The sequence below is a fragment of the Eucyclogobius newberryi genome, unplaced genomic scaffold (assembly GCF_026437365.1).
Source record: "Eucyclogobius newberryi isolate DKJ021-1_F unplaced genomic scaffold, fEucNew1.0.hap1 SCAF_5, whole genome shotgun sequence".
Classification (NCBI taxonomy): Eukaryota; Metazoa; Chordata; class Actinopteri; order Gobiiformes; family Gobiidae; genus Eucyclogobius; species Eucyclogobius newberryi.
Window position 1 is genome coordinate 15,986,076 of NW_027316167.1, and position 16,146 is coordinate 16,002,221.

At 40.6% G+C, this 16,146-nt stretch overlaps 2 protein-coding genes across 5 annotated transcripts in view; both read right to left on the reverse strand.

Moving 5' to 3' along the window:
• Positions 1-356: 356 nt before the first annotated feature.
• On the reverse strand, positions 357-7,468 carry pros1 (protein S). The gene is made up of 14 exons (XM_072464987.1): positions 7,242-7,468; positions 6,197-6,354; positions 6,050-6,074; positions 5,902-5,985; positions 5,699-5,821; positions 4,804-4,929; positions 4,214-4,342; positions 3,628-3,868; positions 2,966-3,152; positions 2,637-2,801; positions 1,721-1,889; positions 1,125-1,261; positions 829-1,057; positions 357-655 (listed from the first exon to the last, which is right to left on the reverse strand). The coding sequence occupies exons 1-14, from the start codon at positions 7,324-7,326 to the stop codon at positions 471-473; spliced, it is 2,043 nt and encodes a 680-aa protein (XP_072321088.1). The 5' UTR covers positions 7,327-7,468; the 3' UTR covers positions 357-470.
• Positions 7,469-7,922: 454 nt separating this feature from the next.
• Positions 7,923-16,146, reverse strand: part of rasa3 (RAS p21 protein activator 3) — a 54,117-nt gene continuing 45,893 nt past the window's right edge. For all 4 annotated transcript variants that reach the window (XM_072464699.1, XM_072464701.1, XM_072464700.1 and 1 more), the window contains 6 exons: positions 14,998-15,104; positions 14,251-14,333; positions 13,930-14,138; positions 13,745-13,848; positions 11,467-11,650; positions 7,923-10,843 (listed from right to left, as the gene is read on the reverse strand). In XM_072464699.1, the coding sequence (XP_072320800.1) occupies positions 10,768-10,843; positions 11,467-11,650; positions 13,745-13,848; positions 13,930-14,138; positions 14,251-14,333; positions 14,998-15,104 (763 nt within the window). In that variant the 3' untranslated portion in view covers positions 7,923-10,767. The remainder of the gene's footprint in view (positions 10,844-11,466; positions 11,651-13,744; positions 13,849-13,929; positions 14,139-14,250; positions 14,334-14,997; positions 15,105-16,146) is intronic.

A 16,146-nucleotide genomic window follows, 5' to 3' on the forward strand; every position in this document is an offset into this window, starting at 1 on the left:
CGAGTTGTGGTAGAAAAATAAAGCTTAAAGAATAAAGCCTAAAGAATAAAGTCTAAAGAATAAAGTCTAAAAATCCAGTAGATTCACAGCTGCCAAGCAACGACATCAGTGGAAATATCAAAGCCTGAAGAATAAAGCTGTGCGGCGGAAGCACCAAACACCAAACCCTAAAGGAGAGGAAGATGAAGAAGAGTCAGCTCTGGAATAAAGCCGGTCGGACTCTGAAAAATGGAGTCTAAAGAAAAGAATAAAGTCTGGTGGTAATGTACCACTTGGATACCAACCGCCATAAAACAACAACAACAACAAGAATAAAGCCTAAGGAATAAAGTCTATAGAATAAATTCTAAAGACTTTATACTTAATACTTTTTACAGCGTCGTCAGTTGACCCTCTTCTCTCAACATTTACCTTTTTCAGTTCTACAATGGGACTCTGCCTAATCTAAATGAGCATTGTGTTAATTGAGGTCACTTCCTGTGTGGGAATGTGTCGGGCTGCTTTTCTGGGACAGACACAGGGGGGCAGGAGTGGGACTTGATGCTGTTGTGTTTACTCAGAGCCTCATCAAAGTCCAAAGGCTGCCCATTCACAGAGATCTCTAAACAGCCGTGGTAAAACGCTGTGACGGGAGTCAGAGGCAATGGGACCTCATCTGAAACAGAGAAGACATACAGTATCAGTATAAAAATAATACAATACTGAGATTTTGGACACTCAACGACACCTTGTATTGAGTTGGATTGTACATTCACTTATAGTTAACTACTACTGTAGCCATAGCTGCTCTGGACAATGGAATATTTCTACCACTGGCCCGACACTCACCAGGTATTCCCCCGATGTAGGTGCTGACGGGGCTCTGCAGTGTCACATTGAGTCTCTGCAGTGCTCTCTGTAGTTCATCAGAGGCTTTATAAGAGACAGAGGAGGAGTTTGCTGTGACTGAAATGTCTGTAGGCGTCACATTGAGTCGCACCAACACTCGGTCCGGATAACACAACATCATAGTGTCGAGGGTTGCCACGGACACACCATCTAAAAACACCTGCAAGTTCTAAAAAACAGAGAAAACGTGCCGGTATTCTATCGTTAGTCATGATGTGTTTGAGCGTTAAACTTACAGCATCCCCTTCATCTTTGGTGAGCACTGCGAGCGACAGAGGCATAGTGTTGTTTTGGACCAGAGCGAACAGGACGCCGGTGCTACTGGAGGGTCGAATACTCAACTGGACGTCAATGTGCCAGTTGTCATCATCACCTGCAAACACAAGAGAAAAATATGTTAACATGGGACGGGTTCAGCGGAAATGTGTCCTGGGCAATATCCAATACAAGCAGGAGTAATAACACTGCATTATTAGTCATCCACCATGCTCTGGCTGCAGCCACAGTTGCCCTGGGGTAAACTGATGCAAGTGTGGCTGCCAATTTGCATCAATGGTGTCTTTGACCACCGCATTTCGGTCCATTATTAAAAGTCTAGCCCCACTAGGGTTTGTGACATGGCACAATCCAAAAAACAAAACGATGAAATAACGTATTTACTTTGAATTAATGTAAAAGTAGATAGTAAAAGTGTGTTTATCCTCTGCTTATCCTTATCCTGTGCTAACCACTCTGCCACTGCGCTCGCCACAAGTCCGCCACATATGATGTCTGTTACAAGTGTGTCAGTTAGTAAAGCCAAATGTAAGAAGTTATAACTGAACTTACTCACTGTAGTCAATGTTGAACTGAGCCAGTCCTGCGCCGCTGAAGAAGGAGCCTCTCTCCACATGAACGTGACAGTGTTTGCTCTTTTTCTCCTGAATGACCTCCTTCACTCCAGACGCGCCCTGGTTCATCAGGTTCCAGCCGCGAATGCAACCGTCCAGGCGAGGATTGATCTGAGGAGGGATAGTTTACAAAGTGCCATTATTATGACATGGGAAATGGTATATACATGCTATAAACAGGCATGTAATTATACAATAGTTATATGATATAGTGGAGAGCCATTGATACCTACAAATATAAATACTTTCTGTGAGCAAAACTTAAGTTGGATGTGGCAGCCATTGAAAGGAAAATCATGGAATAGGAAAAAAGTAATTTGACGTGCACAGTTTAATTTACCTCCAAACCAAAATCCTCTGTAAAGAGTTTAAGCTCAGGCCAAACTCAAACACAGTGCTTAGGCCTTCACTCAATACATAATGCAGAGCTGTATGCAGTGTTTGCAGTCCTCTGTGTTTGTTTGTTTGTTTGTTTGTGTGTTTTTGTGTCTGTGTGTGTGTCTGTGTCAGTTTGTTTGTTTGTTTGTTTGTTTGTTGTGATACAGAGCAGACGACCGTCTGTTTCTCTGGTGGCTGATTGATCAATGCTCCCGTCTCTCAGCAGGGATTGATTACCGGATCGAGCCTTTCTGTGTGTGTGGAGTTTGCATGTTCTCCACATTTAAATTCACAGACTAAACTTTGAATTGTGTGGGAACTTGTGTAGTCTTGTGTGTGTGTGCTGCTACATTTTCTCTTTGCCCCAGGTCACCCTGGAAAAAGATGTTATAATCTCAATGTTTTTTTGTTTTTTTCACCTCGTAAAATAAAGGTAAAAAACAATAAGTCGAACTCTACTTGTCACGCAGAAGTGCTGACCGGTTTGATGACATTGTCGGTTCCGTTGGGCATTCCTGCAAAGGAGACTTTGGTCTCCAGTTTCCCGTTGACAGAGGGGAACAGACTCTCAGGACTGTTGATGCTCATCACTGCCTCTTTACTTATCTTCACACTGATGCTACTCTCCAGTTCATCCACTGAGATCTGAAAAATAAGCACAGTTCAATTATAGGACCATTATTCTACGCCATATCTACAGGAACCATACAATCTGTCTTTGCATTATTTATTCATGGCACTTAGGAAGTCCAGGCGTACAAAGATAAGCAGCGTTGACAGGTGATGAATTGATTAAAGTGTCTCCTTACAACGTGCCACTGTCCATCGTTGATAGCCTTGCCTCCGCTGATGACTTTGAAGGAGTGCTGGTTTTTGAACTGGATCTCGATGCGCCCTCCCCTCAGCCCGAGCATGAACCAAGAGTCCTGGGACGACTCGGCGTACAGCACTACTCCCTCGGGGTCAAATGTGCGGAAGTCAAACTCTACTGCAAACCTGGGAGGAAGGGAAAATATGAGCCTAAAATCTGTATCGGAGGAAAAGTGCAGTGCATTGAAGAGGAAAAGATTGTGCTTTAAGATTTTAAAATGCACATTCATTTTGACTGGTCTGTTCAAAACCCAGTCACAAGATTTCACACTGCCATTGAGTCTTGATGGCATTCTTGTACACGTTTATTTATATGCTTTACAAGTTGACAAGCTTTTCAAAACTCTACAGTAAGTTATTATCTGTTCACTCGCCACACTAATGGCACTTCTGTAGCTACAGCTGCCCCGGGACGGACTGAAGGAATCAGGACATAACCTTCTCTGACTCACTACAACACATTTATAAGCAGAGTGTTGTGAACCTGGTTTTCTGATAATGGTAAACAAAAAAGTCCCTATTACAAGATTTTTTTTCTAATAACTACTTTTGAAACATTTTCCATCTTTAAAAAAAATAAATACATTTGAGTTGTTCATACTTGGTGTTTTCTGGCAGCCTGAAGAGCAGGTACATGATGGGGAGGCCAGTGAACTGCTCTCCGAGGTAAAGCATCTCGGGGTGTTTGTAATCGTACAGCTCCACACAGACGGGGATGGAGTCACAGTGAATGTGATCAGGGGCGAGGCGCAGACCGGCTCGCCCGTCACAGTAGCACGCGTAACTGCCCACCGTGTTAATGCAGGTGTCATCGCACGCGTTCAGAGCGCACTCGTCCACATCTGAAGTCAAACAGTATCCATTTATGCAGCATGACACTTAGAACATTAATAATGAACATAGTGAAAATATTACTTGACCAAAAAGTATATAAAGTTCATAAGGTGAAAACAAAATACAACCAAAATGATATACTGTGGATATAATAAAAGCTCAATCTGCAATACTGCATTTTTACAATCTTGAAAGGCTTTTTTTTAACTTCTACTACGCTGCCTTGGGACAATCCAGGGCGAAAAGTGGCTGTAGATCCGTGCGAATGGCCTTTCCAGTCACCACCAACCACTCATGCACCACCACATTCATACAAGGTACTGTGAGTGTGCTAAAGGTTATTCAAGACTCACCATTGCAGGTTCTTGATGTAAAATTATACTTGAATCCTGTGGGACATTCGCACTCGTAGGTCCCGGGTGTGTTGACACATTTGGCAGGTTCTTCACAGATTTGAGGATATAGTAAGCATTCATTGATATCTGGAGAAAATAGAAAATGGACATCAATATCAAATATATAATCGTTTCATTTCTATCATTGTTAAAATTAAGTTTTGTGGTGCACAAGGCAGTTCAAAGTAAACAATGACCAAGCAAATTAATTTTTATTTTATTTTTCTAAAAGGTAACTGTTAACATGCTTAGTAACGTTTACTCCACAAAGTCATACTATATTTCCATGTTTTTGTGTGTGTTCTGTCACAGGTCAGACCAGGTCAGAGTCAGAGATGACAAATGTACCCGGGGGAAACAGCTGAGGGTTTGATGGAGTTCACGGACTGAACATGTTACTTCAGCTGCCAAGAACAATACACAGACTGAACCTAAACACAGCTGCAGGCGTCTATAGGCTACAACCACATTGAATACACAGGACGGGAAATGAACCCATTGACAATGTGTAATATAATGCCCCCATTCTATCAACCAAGAAGCCTTACCCTCACAATTGAGTTTATCACTGATAAAGAAGCCCTCTTCGCACATGCAGCGGAAACTGCCGGGGAAGTTGTAGCATTTTTGGTTACACCCAGCGGGAAAGTCAGGGTCAGTGCACTCGTCGATGTCTGCAACAACACAAGACACATTTAATGGGCAAATATAGATCAAACTGTATCAGGATTATAACAAACAAACATACATTTTCTCTCATTATCAGAAGTGATCATTTAATGGGTTAATTGTGCTTTACACCACGGCAGTAACATGAGGGGGAAAAGCATTTTGTTGCCCTATGTCATCACCAGGAAAATACCAAACATGTTTACAGATAATAAAACGTCTCCATCTTGGGCAGAGTTTGGGGTAATCATACAGCATTACCATGAAACAGTAGAATGATAGTTGTGTCCCTAGTTAGTACTAACTAGGGATGTTACGCTATCAAATTTTAGAGATGCCATTATTGTGAGAAAAAACATCATAATTGAATGATGATTCGTAATTATTGAGACTGACCAAACAACACGACTGGCTTTACAAAACTGAACTGTCTAAGTACAAAATCAAGTAAAACATGACCAAAAAAACAACCAGATTAAATATATATTGAACAAAAAATATTTATCACGATTATTCTTATTTTTGAATTGTTATGATTGTTCTTATGATATTGTGACCTGAATAATCATGATTATGGATCAACCTAATAATCTAAGTAATACCCTAGTAAAACCAATTTAGCATGATTACACACTTTTAGTTTCCATGCAGTTTTCAGCCTGTCTTTTACTTTTCTGTGCCGTGCTAGCAGGTGACGTGTAAAGTGCAGGTTTCACTGTATATTTATATATTCTGATTCTGATTCTGATATTTGTGTGACGTCGGGACATTCACCGTCTTCGCAGCGCAGTCCCTTCCAGCCCGGTTTGCAGACGCAGGTGAAGGCGGCCTGTCGGTCCACACAGCGCTCGGACCCTTCTTTGTAACAGGGGTACGGCGTGCACTGGTTACTGATCTCTGCCACACAGGAAAACGGCGTCATGAACAAACACTCGCAGGCGAAGCGGCCCAGTGTCATTTGCTCTGCTGCATCTCACCGTTGACGCAGGTGCGGAGGTTTGAAGGGATGGCGGAGTCCGAGTTCTGGTTGTTAATGCCGACTCTGTGTGATCCCAGGCAGACTGTGGACAAACTACACTTAAGAACACAAGCTTTACAAAACATTTAAGTTATCAGCAAACTTACCGACATATTTGGGATAGAAATGTTCCTGAAAAGAAACAAAGACGTTATAAATGCATGGATTGGGTTATAAGATGTTCAGCGCCTGTTCTAATTCAAACATAAGAAACAGGACGTTGACACAAGTGATAGTGGTTTAGAGGTTGGTACCGTCTCTGGCTGGTTCTCAAAGATCTCCCGCGCCTCCTCCTTGTTGCACAGCTCCTCGATGCATTCGCGCTCCAGGTTTCCCTTCTTGCTCTCCTCAAACAGAGAGTTGGCCCTTCGGTGACGGCGGAGGAACTGGGCGGCACTGCTCCGGCTCAGGACTGTCAAATGACATGCGTGTGAGGTTCATTTGGCTTTGTAGGAAGTTACCGGTAAAACCTTTCTCTTGATGCAACCTAAATTAACTTTATATGACAGCCCCCTATTTGAGCTGTAGATAAAGAGGGACATGTTGATTGTGGTGGGACATTAAGGGACAAACTCAGGAACTTCAAGCTCATAACTGCAAAACCACCATTACATTTCTTTATTTTGTATCAATAGCACACAGAGAGATTGGAGTAGCAATAAGTGCCAACACATACAATACTGAATGTCAATACATCCAAAAAATCTTGATGAAATTATAATTATCACATTATGTAACCTGACTAAGTGGAACATTCTCTAAATATGTGGAAAGAGGAAAAGTCTTGCTGAGCAGGACAAACAAGAGGAGCTCAGCCTACTGGCACAGTGAATTTAGAATCAGACTAATGTATGTAATAGTCACATGACATGTAGGCCTACAGTGGCCCACACTGGCACTTGTGGGGCTGATGAGCTATAATAGATCCATGACTGGACTTCACTAATTGTGCTTCTCTGAATTGGCCTGAAAAGACTCATTGCGAAATGGTTGTTTCCCAGAAATGACCTGTATTGTAGAGGCAGCTCCAGTGTTGTTTCAACTTGAGTTAATCGCGTTAAGAGTTAAGGCTTCTATGTCTGAGTTACACCAATGAAATTTCCCCATGTGGGACAATAAAGGAATATCTTATCTTATCTTATCTGCCTCCGGGACGAGACCCTAAACTAGCCCCTCCAGCCTCTCAAAGTGCAGCCCAAAGCGAACTACGTGACTGTTTCAGTTCAACGCATGATCTGAACAAGGCTAAACTCTTACGTACTTTAAACACTTACGTACTTTAAACACTTACGTACTTACATCGATACGTTTCAGTGAGAGTCACGAGGAGCAGGAGACAGGCCAAGGACCCTCCGTGCGCCCGGGGTCTCCACAGTGGTCTCATATCGGTCGTTGTTGTAGGCCGCGGCTCCGAGTGCCGCTGAGCGCAGGGAAAACGTTATTCTTCCCGAAAGTGTTTTCGCCTGCGCGTTGGGGAGAGGAGGGGGCTGATAACACCGAGGGTCTGAGGCAGCAGAGAGCGCTGTCTCCCTCTGGGACCCCGGCCTATGCAGGACTGTGTGTGGTCCGGGGAGAGTGGGAACCGTGTGCTTAGCTAAACAACAGAGCACGTGCCAAAAGGTTTCAGATTATTGTTTTTTTTTACTTTCAGACCTGTCAAAACTACTATAAACTCACTGAATGTGTGTTATTTTGGCTTGATAAAATATAATGAAATAATGAATAGTAATTGAATCCAACATTACCTTGTTATTATCACTAATCCAGTTTGTCTATCACCCAAGCAAGTTCCCATGTTTGTGAATTTTGTTCATTGACAACAGACATAAACCTTTTCTGATTCTTAGTACAGAAAGGACCTGCTGTAAAAAAGTTTACTTTGTTTTACAGGCTTCATGTGGCACCAAACAATGGCATTTTAAGGTCAAGCTATAAAAACAGCACTTTATAAAACGACAGGACAAAAGACACAGACACAAGTTTTACATTAATATTGGTCTCTTTTAGATATTCAGGAAAAACACATCACATTTTAACCATTCATTCAACATTTTATATACACACATTAAGAGGCTTATTTTAATACTTTTCAAAATATTTGTACAAAATACACTGTTCTCCCTTTATAACATGTTATGCAGATGAGGCTACCAGTCAGCAGATGTGCGCTTGTTGTTTTTGGGAAAGTGAATGGGCATATTCAGTGATCTTCTATCATTATTGCATGCGTAAAACTGTTATTGCATAATTCATGTCTTTGCTGGCTTCGGGGCAGAAGGAGGAGTTCATACTGTAACTTTCGGTTAGTCAAGAAACTGGGTCGATGTGCTGGGAAGGATTAGCTTGAAATTATATGAAATAAGCGGCCCAAGATGAAAAACAGATAATATGCATACTCTGGGCTGAACAGCTGCAAAAAATGAGTTAAAAGGTTGTTGAACTCTTGTCAGATTTGAGTCTAGTCCTGATAGTCTTAGTTTGGTCCTGGTCTTGGTCTTGTCTTGGTTTAATCACAGATTTGTCCCAATTTTGAGTTGACCTTTGTGTTTAATGCAATTCTGGATGGTTTTAAGAATAACGCTAAGTTCCTCGACTTCAACTGGCTAAGGTACACATTTTGGCTGCTCTAGTGCACGACTCTCAGCCACTGCCTTAAGTATAATTTTGTTGAAAAAAAAAACTAAAAAACATGTGATTAATTCATTTTCAAGAACATAAACATGTTGCAGACTTGTGAGGTGTTTGTAGTGGAAGCAAACCAAAAGTAAAATCCCTTCAAATCTACTAACCTGTTGAAAAGAACTGGGAAAGCGGTTTGTACAGAAGAAAAATAGGCGACTATATTTTTTACAGGCAGTGAATCCTTTATACAACTTTAGTGGTTCTGCCTTTGCTCACCTGTAACACTGGGTTAGATCGATCGCATCAGTCACTCAAATACCACATAATAATACATACATACGTGTAGATAAACAGTCTTTGCAACCACACTTCAGTCATTCAATTACATGGCAAGACTTGTGTGTGACAAAAAACATTGTGAGAACAATATCTAAGAGGAAAACTATTGGAAAACAGTACAGGAATTGTGATATAAAAACATATCTTTCCACCAAAGGATTTCTTACAAAAGTTATATGATTTCTGGTACTGTTTGGGACATGATTTGCATGGAAAACACGTTAAAACACAACTGTAAGAGAGGAAGATGGCTGCTATAACTGACTAGACTTGTACATGCACAGGTTTGGAGAAAAAGTGGCAATCAATCAATCAATCAATCAATCAAAGCGAAATGTACAGAAAATGTGCACCGAAAAACGTCACACAACACCCAGATTGATGGAATAAAACTAACAATGTACCTTAGTGAAAATTTCAAGGTTTCTGACCAGTTCAACGCAGGTAGTTTTTCTCATTTGAATGTGTTAAAATAAGGTTTCGGTATTTGGAGTTCGTCAGGGAGGTAATTGTGACTCATGGTAGGCAGCCAACAGGGCAATAATATCAACAACACATCATTCATACAACTGTTATTAGACTTAGACAAAATCAGTGATGCTTCGATTGGATATATGCCACATTTACTAACTTTAAAATGGAACAAACTGGGAATTCAGCATTTGAAAAAGGGGGGGAAATCAGATTAGAGTGAAAAACTACAAATATAGTTTAAAAGCATCATAAAAATAAATATAGTTTTGTTTAAACAGAATGCAATACCACTTTCAGTTCTGTTTGAGCAGCGATGGGATGTACTGTATACTTTTAAAATTAAATAAAAAATGTATTTTTTGTAGCATATTGTAGCAATGTAAAAGTATAGCACTCTGATTCAACCTTGTGACGAAGGTTGAATCAGAGTGCTATACTTTTACATTGGGTTGCAACATTTTATTGTGTAAAAAAGTGACAAATGTTTGTTCTATTGCACTACCTGTGTTGCCCACATTAAAGTAGTCTGTCAAAACGTGTTGGGAATGGCTGGTCAGGCAACTACCTGTGTGCATTTATTCATCACTAATTAGAGAAGGAACAATGCGCTGTCCAAACTGTGTTTTCTTTTCTTTTTTTGTATAATAATGTGTTTTTTACCGTTTGTTGATCTGAAGGACTGTAAAGTATTCCTTTGATTTTTAGAAAAGTAGCTGTATTTTGAAAGAGAATACATATATACAATAAAAGCATTCACTGATTCGTCGCATTAAAAAGATTAAAAACCATTACGTTACCCACTGTACCAGTTACAGTTTGAAATGTGGAGATAAGGTATATTTAAGCAGGATTTTAAAAGAAGTCTAAAACGCTTTGGGCTGTGGCTGGTCCCTTCATGTGTGCCCTCGACCTTCACAGCCTTCCTGAGGACGTTAGGAACAAAAACAATACAAAATATATGGGCACAACACCTCCCAAAATGGAAAAATTTGGTCTGTCCGAAGCACAACGAATGAAAATTAAACTAAATCAGCTCAACGTGTGCTGCTTGTTCATCCATACACAAGAGACAATTAAAGTGCATCACTGTCAAAACTGTCCAGTGAGAGGATTTTGTTCAAACAAATGCTAAATCTTCATCTGGATTTCCCACACTGGTTCTTCGTTTCCTCGTCGAAATCCAAGGTTCATCTCTAAACTGGGCCGACGCACCTTTTCAAAGGGCAAAGCGGCTTACTCTGTCCAGTGAGCGTGCAACTCCTCCGCCAGTGAGTCCGGCCTGCAAACCTCAAAACAGACCAGCGTGCACATCGCCAACGCTGAGGTGAAACCTTCAGGCGGAGCAGAAGGCTTTGCTGGTGGCCTGGTTCGGGACGCGGCTCGACCGAAGCTAAATAGAGTAAGTGGAGCTCTCAGACTGCTGTCGAATGTAGCACTGAAAGCTCTTGTCGCCGATCGGATGCTCCCTGGAAACAGAAAACAAGGTTGATGCGCCGTTTGTCAGGTGAATTTAAATTATTTTGATCATTTTTAAACATTTTCAGGTCCAAAGGCTTCATTTGTCATCAAGAAATGGTTTGGAAAGAACAAAATGATTTAAATTAGACTAGTTTAGTAATGGTTTATGAACTTTATGTTTATTATTATTATTATTATTATTATTATTATTATTATTATTATTTTTAAATTAGGATCCTTATTAACTGTATCTTAGAGACAACTAATCTTCCTGGGGCCAATTTAGTAGAACAACAAACATTTACCACATTATTATGCATTTTCAGATGTTATTAATAGAACTTTACTGCATTGCTTTACAGGGGCATGAAAATATGGACAGACTTTACAATAACCACACTATTAATAGCCTTAATAAAGCATGAACAAAGGCGTAACTCACTCAAGTAGTAGTAGTAAGTCTGAATTAGTCTATTTGCTTATTATGAACCGATTCTTTGTTCTAATCTAGACAAATTGCTTTACATTTTCTGACGTTATGAACTTTTCCTGTTCACTGCTGGGTGTCGACTGTAGCCTTGTTTAATCATCAAAACTCCAGATGCTTAAATGACTAAATCCAGCTACTCACTGACTGCCAATCTTTGTCTTCTTGAACTTGTCACGTTTGTATTTGGTGTGCTGCTGCTCCAATGTCTGCACGGCCGACACGATCAGCTTCAGTGTTTTGTACGTCTCCTGAGGATCGTCGATGACAAAGCTCGAGTATTCCTCCTGCTCGGGGCCGTCGTACACGGACTTACTGCCACACGCCTCTGTTTAGAGAGAATAACAGTGTCAGAAATATGAAGGGCCAGATATTTATCAAGAGTTAAACACCGACAAGGCAATAACACAGTAAGGAATAAAATGTGTGATGACTGTTAAGGCAAGGCAAGGCAAGGCAAGTTTATTTGTAGAGCACATTTCATACACAAGGCAATTCAAAGTGCTTCACACACTAGGAAAAATGCATTCAAATCACAAAGAAATTACAGAAACAGAAATACAATAAAAGCTGCTTTAAAGTCTATTCTCTGAGCCACAGGGAGCCAGTGCAGAGACCTGAGAACAGGACTAATGTGATCATACTTCCTGGTTCTAGTCAGGACCCGAGCAGCAGCGTTCTGGATGTACTGCAGCTGTTTTACAGCTCGTTTGGAGAGGCCAGTGAGCAGGCCGTTACAGTAGTCTAATCTACTGGAGACAAACGCATGGATAAGTCTCTCTAAATCTGGTTTTGACACTATATTTTTGATTTTGGCAATGTTTTTTAGATGGTAAAAAGCTGCTGATGTTATTGATTTGACGTGGCTATTAAAGTTCAAGTCTGAGTCCATTATTACCCCCAGATTTCTAATTTGGTTTGTAGGTTTTAGAGCGAGACTCTGGAGGTGACCGCTAACACTTTCTCTTTGTTTCTGTGGGCCAAAAACGATTATTTCAGTCTTGTCTGAGTTCAGCTGGAGAAAGTTGTTTTGCATCCACAAACTGATCTGTTGGATGCAGTGACAGAGTGAATCTACTGGTCCATAGTCACCTGCCGACAGTGAAACATAGATCTGAGTGTCGTCTGCATAATTGTGATAGGACACATTTTCACTGCGTATCAACTGACCTAACGGCAGCATGTAGAGGTTGAACAGAAGGGGACCCAGGACTGACCCTTGGGGCACTCCACAGGTCAGGGTCATGTGGTCTGAGACACAGCTACCAATTTCAACAAAGTACTTCCTGTCTTCCAGATAGGACCTTAACCAGTTTAGGGCAGTGCCAGTGATGCCCACCCAGTCCTCTAGTCTCTGTAAGAGGATCCCATGATGGACAGTGTCAAAAGCAGCACTCAGATCTAACAGAATTAAGACTGAGGCTTTGCCCGTGTCAGTGTTCAGGCGGATGTCATTTGTCACCTTGACAAGAGCAGTCTCAGTGCTGTGATGAGGTCTAAAACCTGACTGAAAAACATCAAATGAGTTGTTTATTAAGAGGAAATCTGTGAGCTGTTGGTAAACAACCTTTTCAAGGACTTTGCCCCAAAATGGCAGATTAGAGATGGGCCGGTAATGACTCAGTACTGCGGCATCAAGACTGCTCTTCTTTAGGAGAGGCTTTATGACCGCAGTTTTCAAAGACATTGGGAATGTTCCAGATTGAAGCGACATGTTAACTATGTGAGTGAATGGTGCTAACAAACTGTTCAGCACAGACTTTAGAAATCTGGTGGGTAACACATCAAGGCAGCATGTAGATGAACTCAGACTGGTGATGATCTCATGGACAGTTTTGTCAGTTACTGGTGCAAAGTGAGTTAGCTCTAAGTGTCTTGGTGGTTTTAGGGTAATTTTTTGCATTGTGGGATTTATAGCATTTTTAATGCCCTGAACTTTGTTATTAAAGAATAATGTTAAGTTAAGCACTTTGAAATTCAGTTCTGTAAGAAAAGTGCTGTATAAATAGTTACTATCTTTAATGTAATAATAAAGGACACACAGTGAATAAGAAGTAACACTTTTTGCAATATTTTACGGAAGTGACAATTTTGCTCAGTGTGATAAATGTTTCAAATAGTGTTAAAAACAGGAATTTGTGAAATAATTTGGTCAGATCATGTGTAGCTCTTGCAGTTTGTATCAAAATGAGAAGTGAGAGCAGCATAAACATCAAAAATCTGCAACAGAAGTCGTAAGAGGGATATTATTATTCTGCTACTGTTGCCAAGTCTGTAAAATAAGTGAATACAAGGTTCTGACTGAAGTCGGTAGACAATACAGTCACATACATTTTTCTATAATGTAATGCTTAGAGACCAATGTCATAAAGAGGAATTATGTAATGCAACCTTTTTTTCAGTTAAATGAATGACTTCTGACCTTGCATCTTGATAAGTTTGTTCATGTATGTGCTGAACAGGGAGTAAATCCTCTCCGTTTCTCGATCTCCATCAACGTCTAGCTGTATATTTGCGGGAAGCCCCCTGAAACAGCCAGATGCAGACACAATGAGCCAAAACAAAAGCAGTGGAATCAGAGGTAGCGTGTGGGCAGAGCGGCCGTACCCGGTGCAGGGGGTGCAGCCGGGCGCCGTGTCCGCAGACAGTTTGCAGCAGAGCCAGTGTCCGTTGAGGTAAGCTGAAGGGTGGTACGTGCTGAGGCGTTTGCGGTTGCACTGGCTCACTTTGGTCAAAATATCAATCCAGTCACGGGCCTCCACACAGTTGTTGGCCTGAATGTACAGCGCCCTCTCCGGCTGAATGACCTGGAACATCTAAAACAAGAAAATGCATTTGAGCTGTGTTTTGGGGAAAAGTGAGGAGTCGTTTTTATTGGCAGTTTGAAATCCCAAAGGCTTGACAGAAGTCTTCATGTGTGGGCCTTACATTTTTCATTTTGAAAGACTCCTCCTCCAGCCGCTCCACTGCCAGGATGTTCTCTATGGGGATGCTGCACAGGGCGCCCTCTCCTGGAGCAGAAGGAGAGCAAGATGAAGTTAAACGAGCTCACGCTGGATGACTGATCTGTTCATCAGCATCGAGGTGTAAATTAGGGCTGTCACCAATGATATTTTTGTATTCAAATGATTAATTCTATAGTACAGTGAGACTTTTTAAAACATTACCACCCAGATAAAGTCAAAAGACAGTTACAGTTCATGGATTTCAAACCATATTTTAAGCATAGTCGTAATTGTTTGTTTTTTGTTTGGATGAAATAGATGAGATGAATGCATGTAATATTGTATTTTCTTATTTTTCCGTGTATTCATGTTTCTGCATAAGCTCAACTCACTTATGACTTTCTATAAAACAAGTATTTGATTGTCTTCTGGGATTGTGCTACGCGCTATCGTACTGAAAAGTAAATCAAGTTAATTACACACATCGGTACATTGCTCCAGTCTGTCGTGTGGGAATTGTTGTTCTCTTGTGCGTGGGACGATAGAGAAGATGCAGCAGAATTATTGCCTGCTCAGTAACTCGATCTGCGGCACACATGTGAGACACGCTGCCCGGGCCAAGTGTGCGTTCAGCACTTTCTTACATTGTTTCTCACACTCCTCCACAAAGCACGACACAAACCCGCTGCACCAAACACACCAGGGACGCACAATAAGGCAGCAACCGCACCTTTGGTTTTGTGGTAGGTGAACTCGTGGTTAGTGAGGCGAAACCATCTCTTCTTGAAGTTCTTCATGCCAAAACGATTTCTACCTTGGGCTCGCTTTATCATAAACCTGGAGAGAAATTAGCAAGGAGAAAAAAATATTAAAATGAGTTTGAGGTTTTGTGAGAGATGCACCAATACCAGTCTGACAAAAGAAAAATAAACAAATACTCAAATCAATAAATGTAATGTTAAGAGTAAAAGGTGCACTTGTGTAACTTTTCTGGAAGAAGGTACGCTGCTGTAATGTGCTCATCTCCATGGTAATGTGTTTGCTTTGCCTACTATGTTCCACAGCATGGCATTTGATCATCTATCTTGCATTTATTCAATTGCCCATATTTTTAATGCTCAAAAGTCAAAATTACCATGAAAAACATGCATTCTTTCTCCACAGATCTGAGCTGAAACTCGCCCTGGTCTTCAGGGAGAAAGATGCGTTTAAATGCTATGTTGCGGAACATTCCAGGAAAAGCAATAAGATATTCATGGATACAAGAAGGTACTGTACCTTCCTCCAGAAATGTTGTAGCATATTTCAATTTATTCGTACTTTGTAGGCCTGTCACTATAATTACTACATCGACTTATCGCTCAATAAATAAAAGCTGGAACAATAGTTTTTGGGGCTCAATATTTACTGTGCATATTATTCTTTGCAATTACAGGAAACATTTTGTTATTTTTGGGTAAAACGTTACATTTTCAGCTAAAATGAATATAATAAGACTTAATTAACGCTCATAAAAAAACGACTTAAGTTTTATAGTTTTATTTATTACAGCTCATGACTTTAACAATATTATTTATTTAGAGCAGGGTTGGGTTATTGTGTTGAAGTAGTTTCAAAATTATCGTTTATCGTGATAATTTCTGGAACAATATATTGCGCATTAAAATTTGTTATTGTGACAGGCCTGTTGGAATGTTGGCTATGTTTTTAAGTAAGGTTGAGTTGGTATTGGCAGAACAAAACCCATTTAAAGTTTTGTAAATCTCTGAACCATACTTGGAACAGGAAGAGGCTGGATTGGCACTCATCTAGTTTTCATAAGTTTAGGTTAAAGGACACATTTCTAAATAGTTTTAATCTGGACAATTTAGTTCCATGT

Bases quoted from the DNA above. Each gene is read 5' to 3' on its own strand.
- pros1 (XM_072464987.1), bottom strand. From the start codon at position 7,326: ATGAGACCACTGTGGAGACCCCGGGCGCACGGAGGGTCCTTGGCCTGT. The intron at 5,822-5,901 runs GTGAGATGCAGC...CCTGTGTGGCAG, and splicing joins CCTCCGCACCTGCGTCAACG to AGATCAGTAACCAGTGCACG. The intron at 1,262-1,720 runs GTGAGTAAGTTC...TTGTGTTTGCAG, and splicing joins TCAGTTCAACATTGACTACA to GTGATGATGACAACTGGCAC.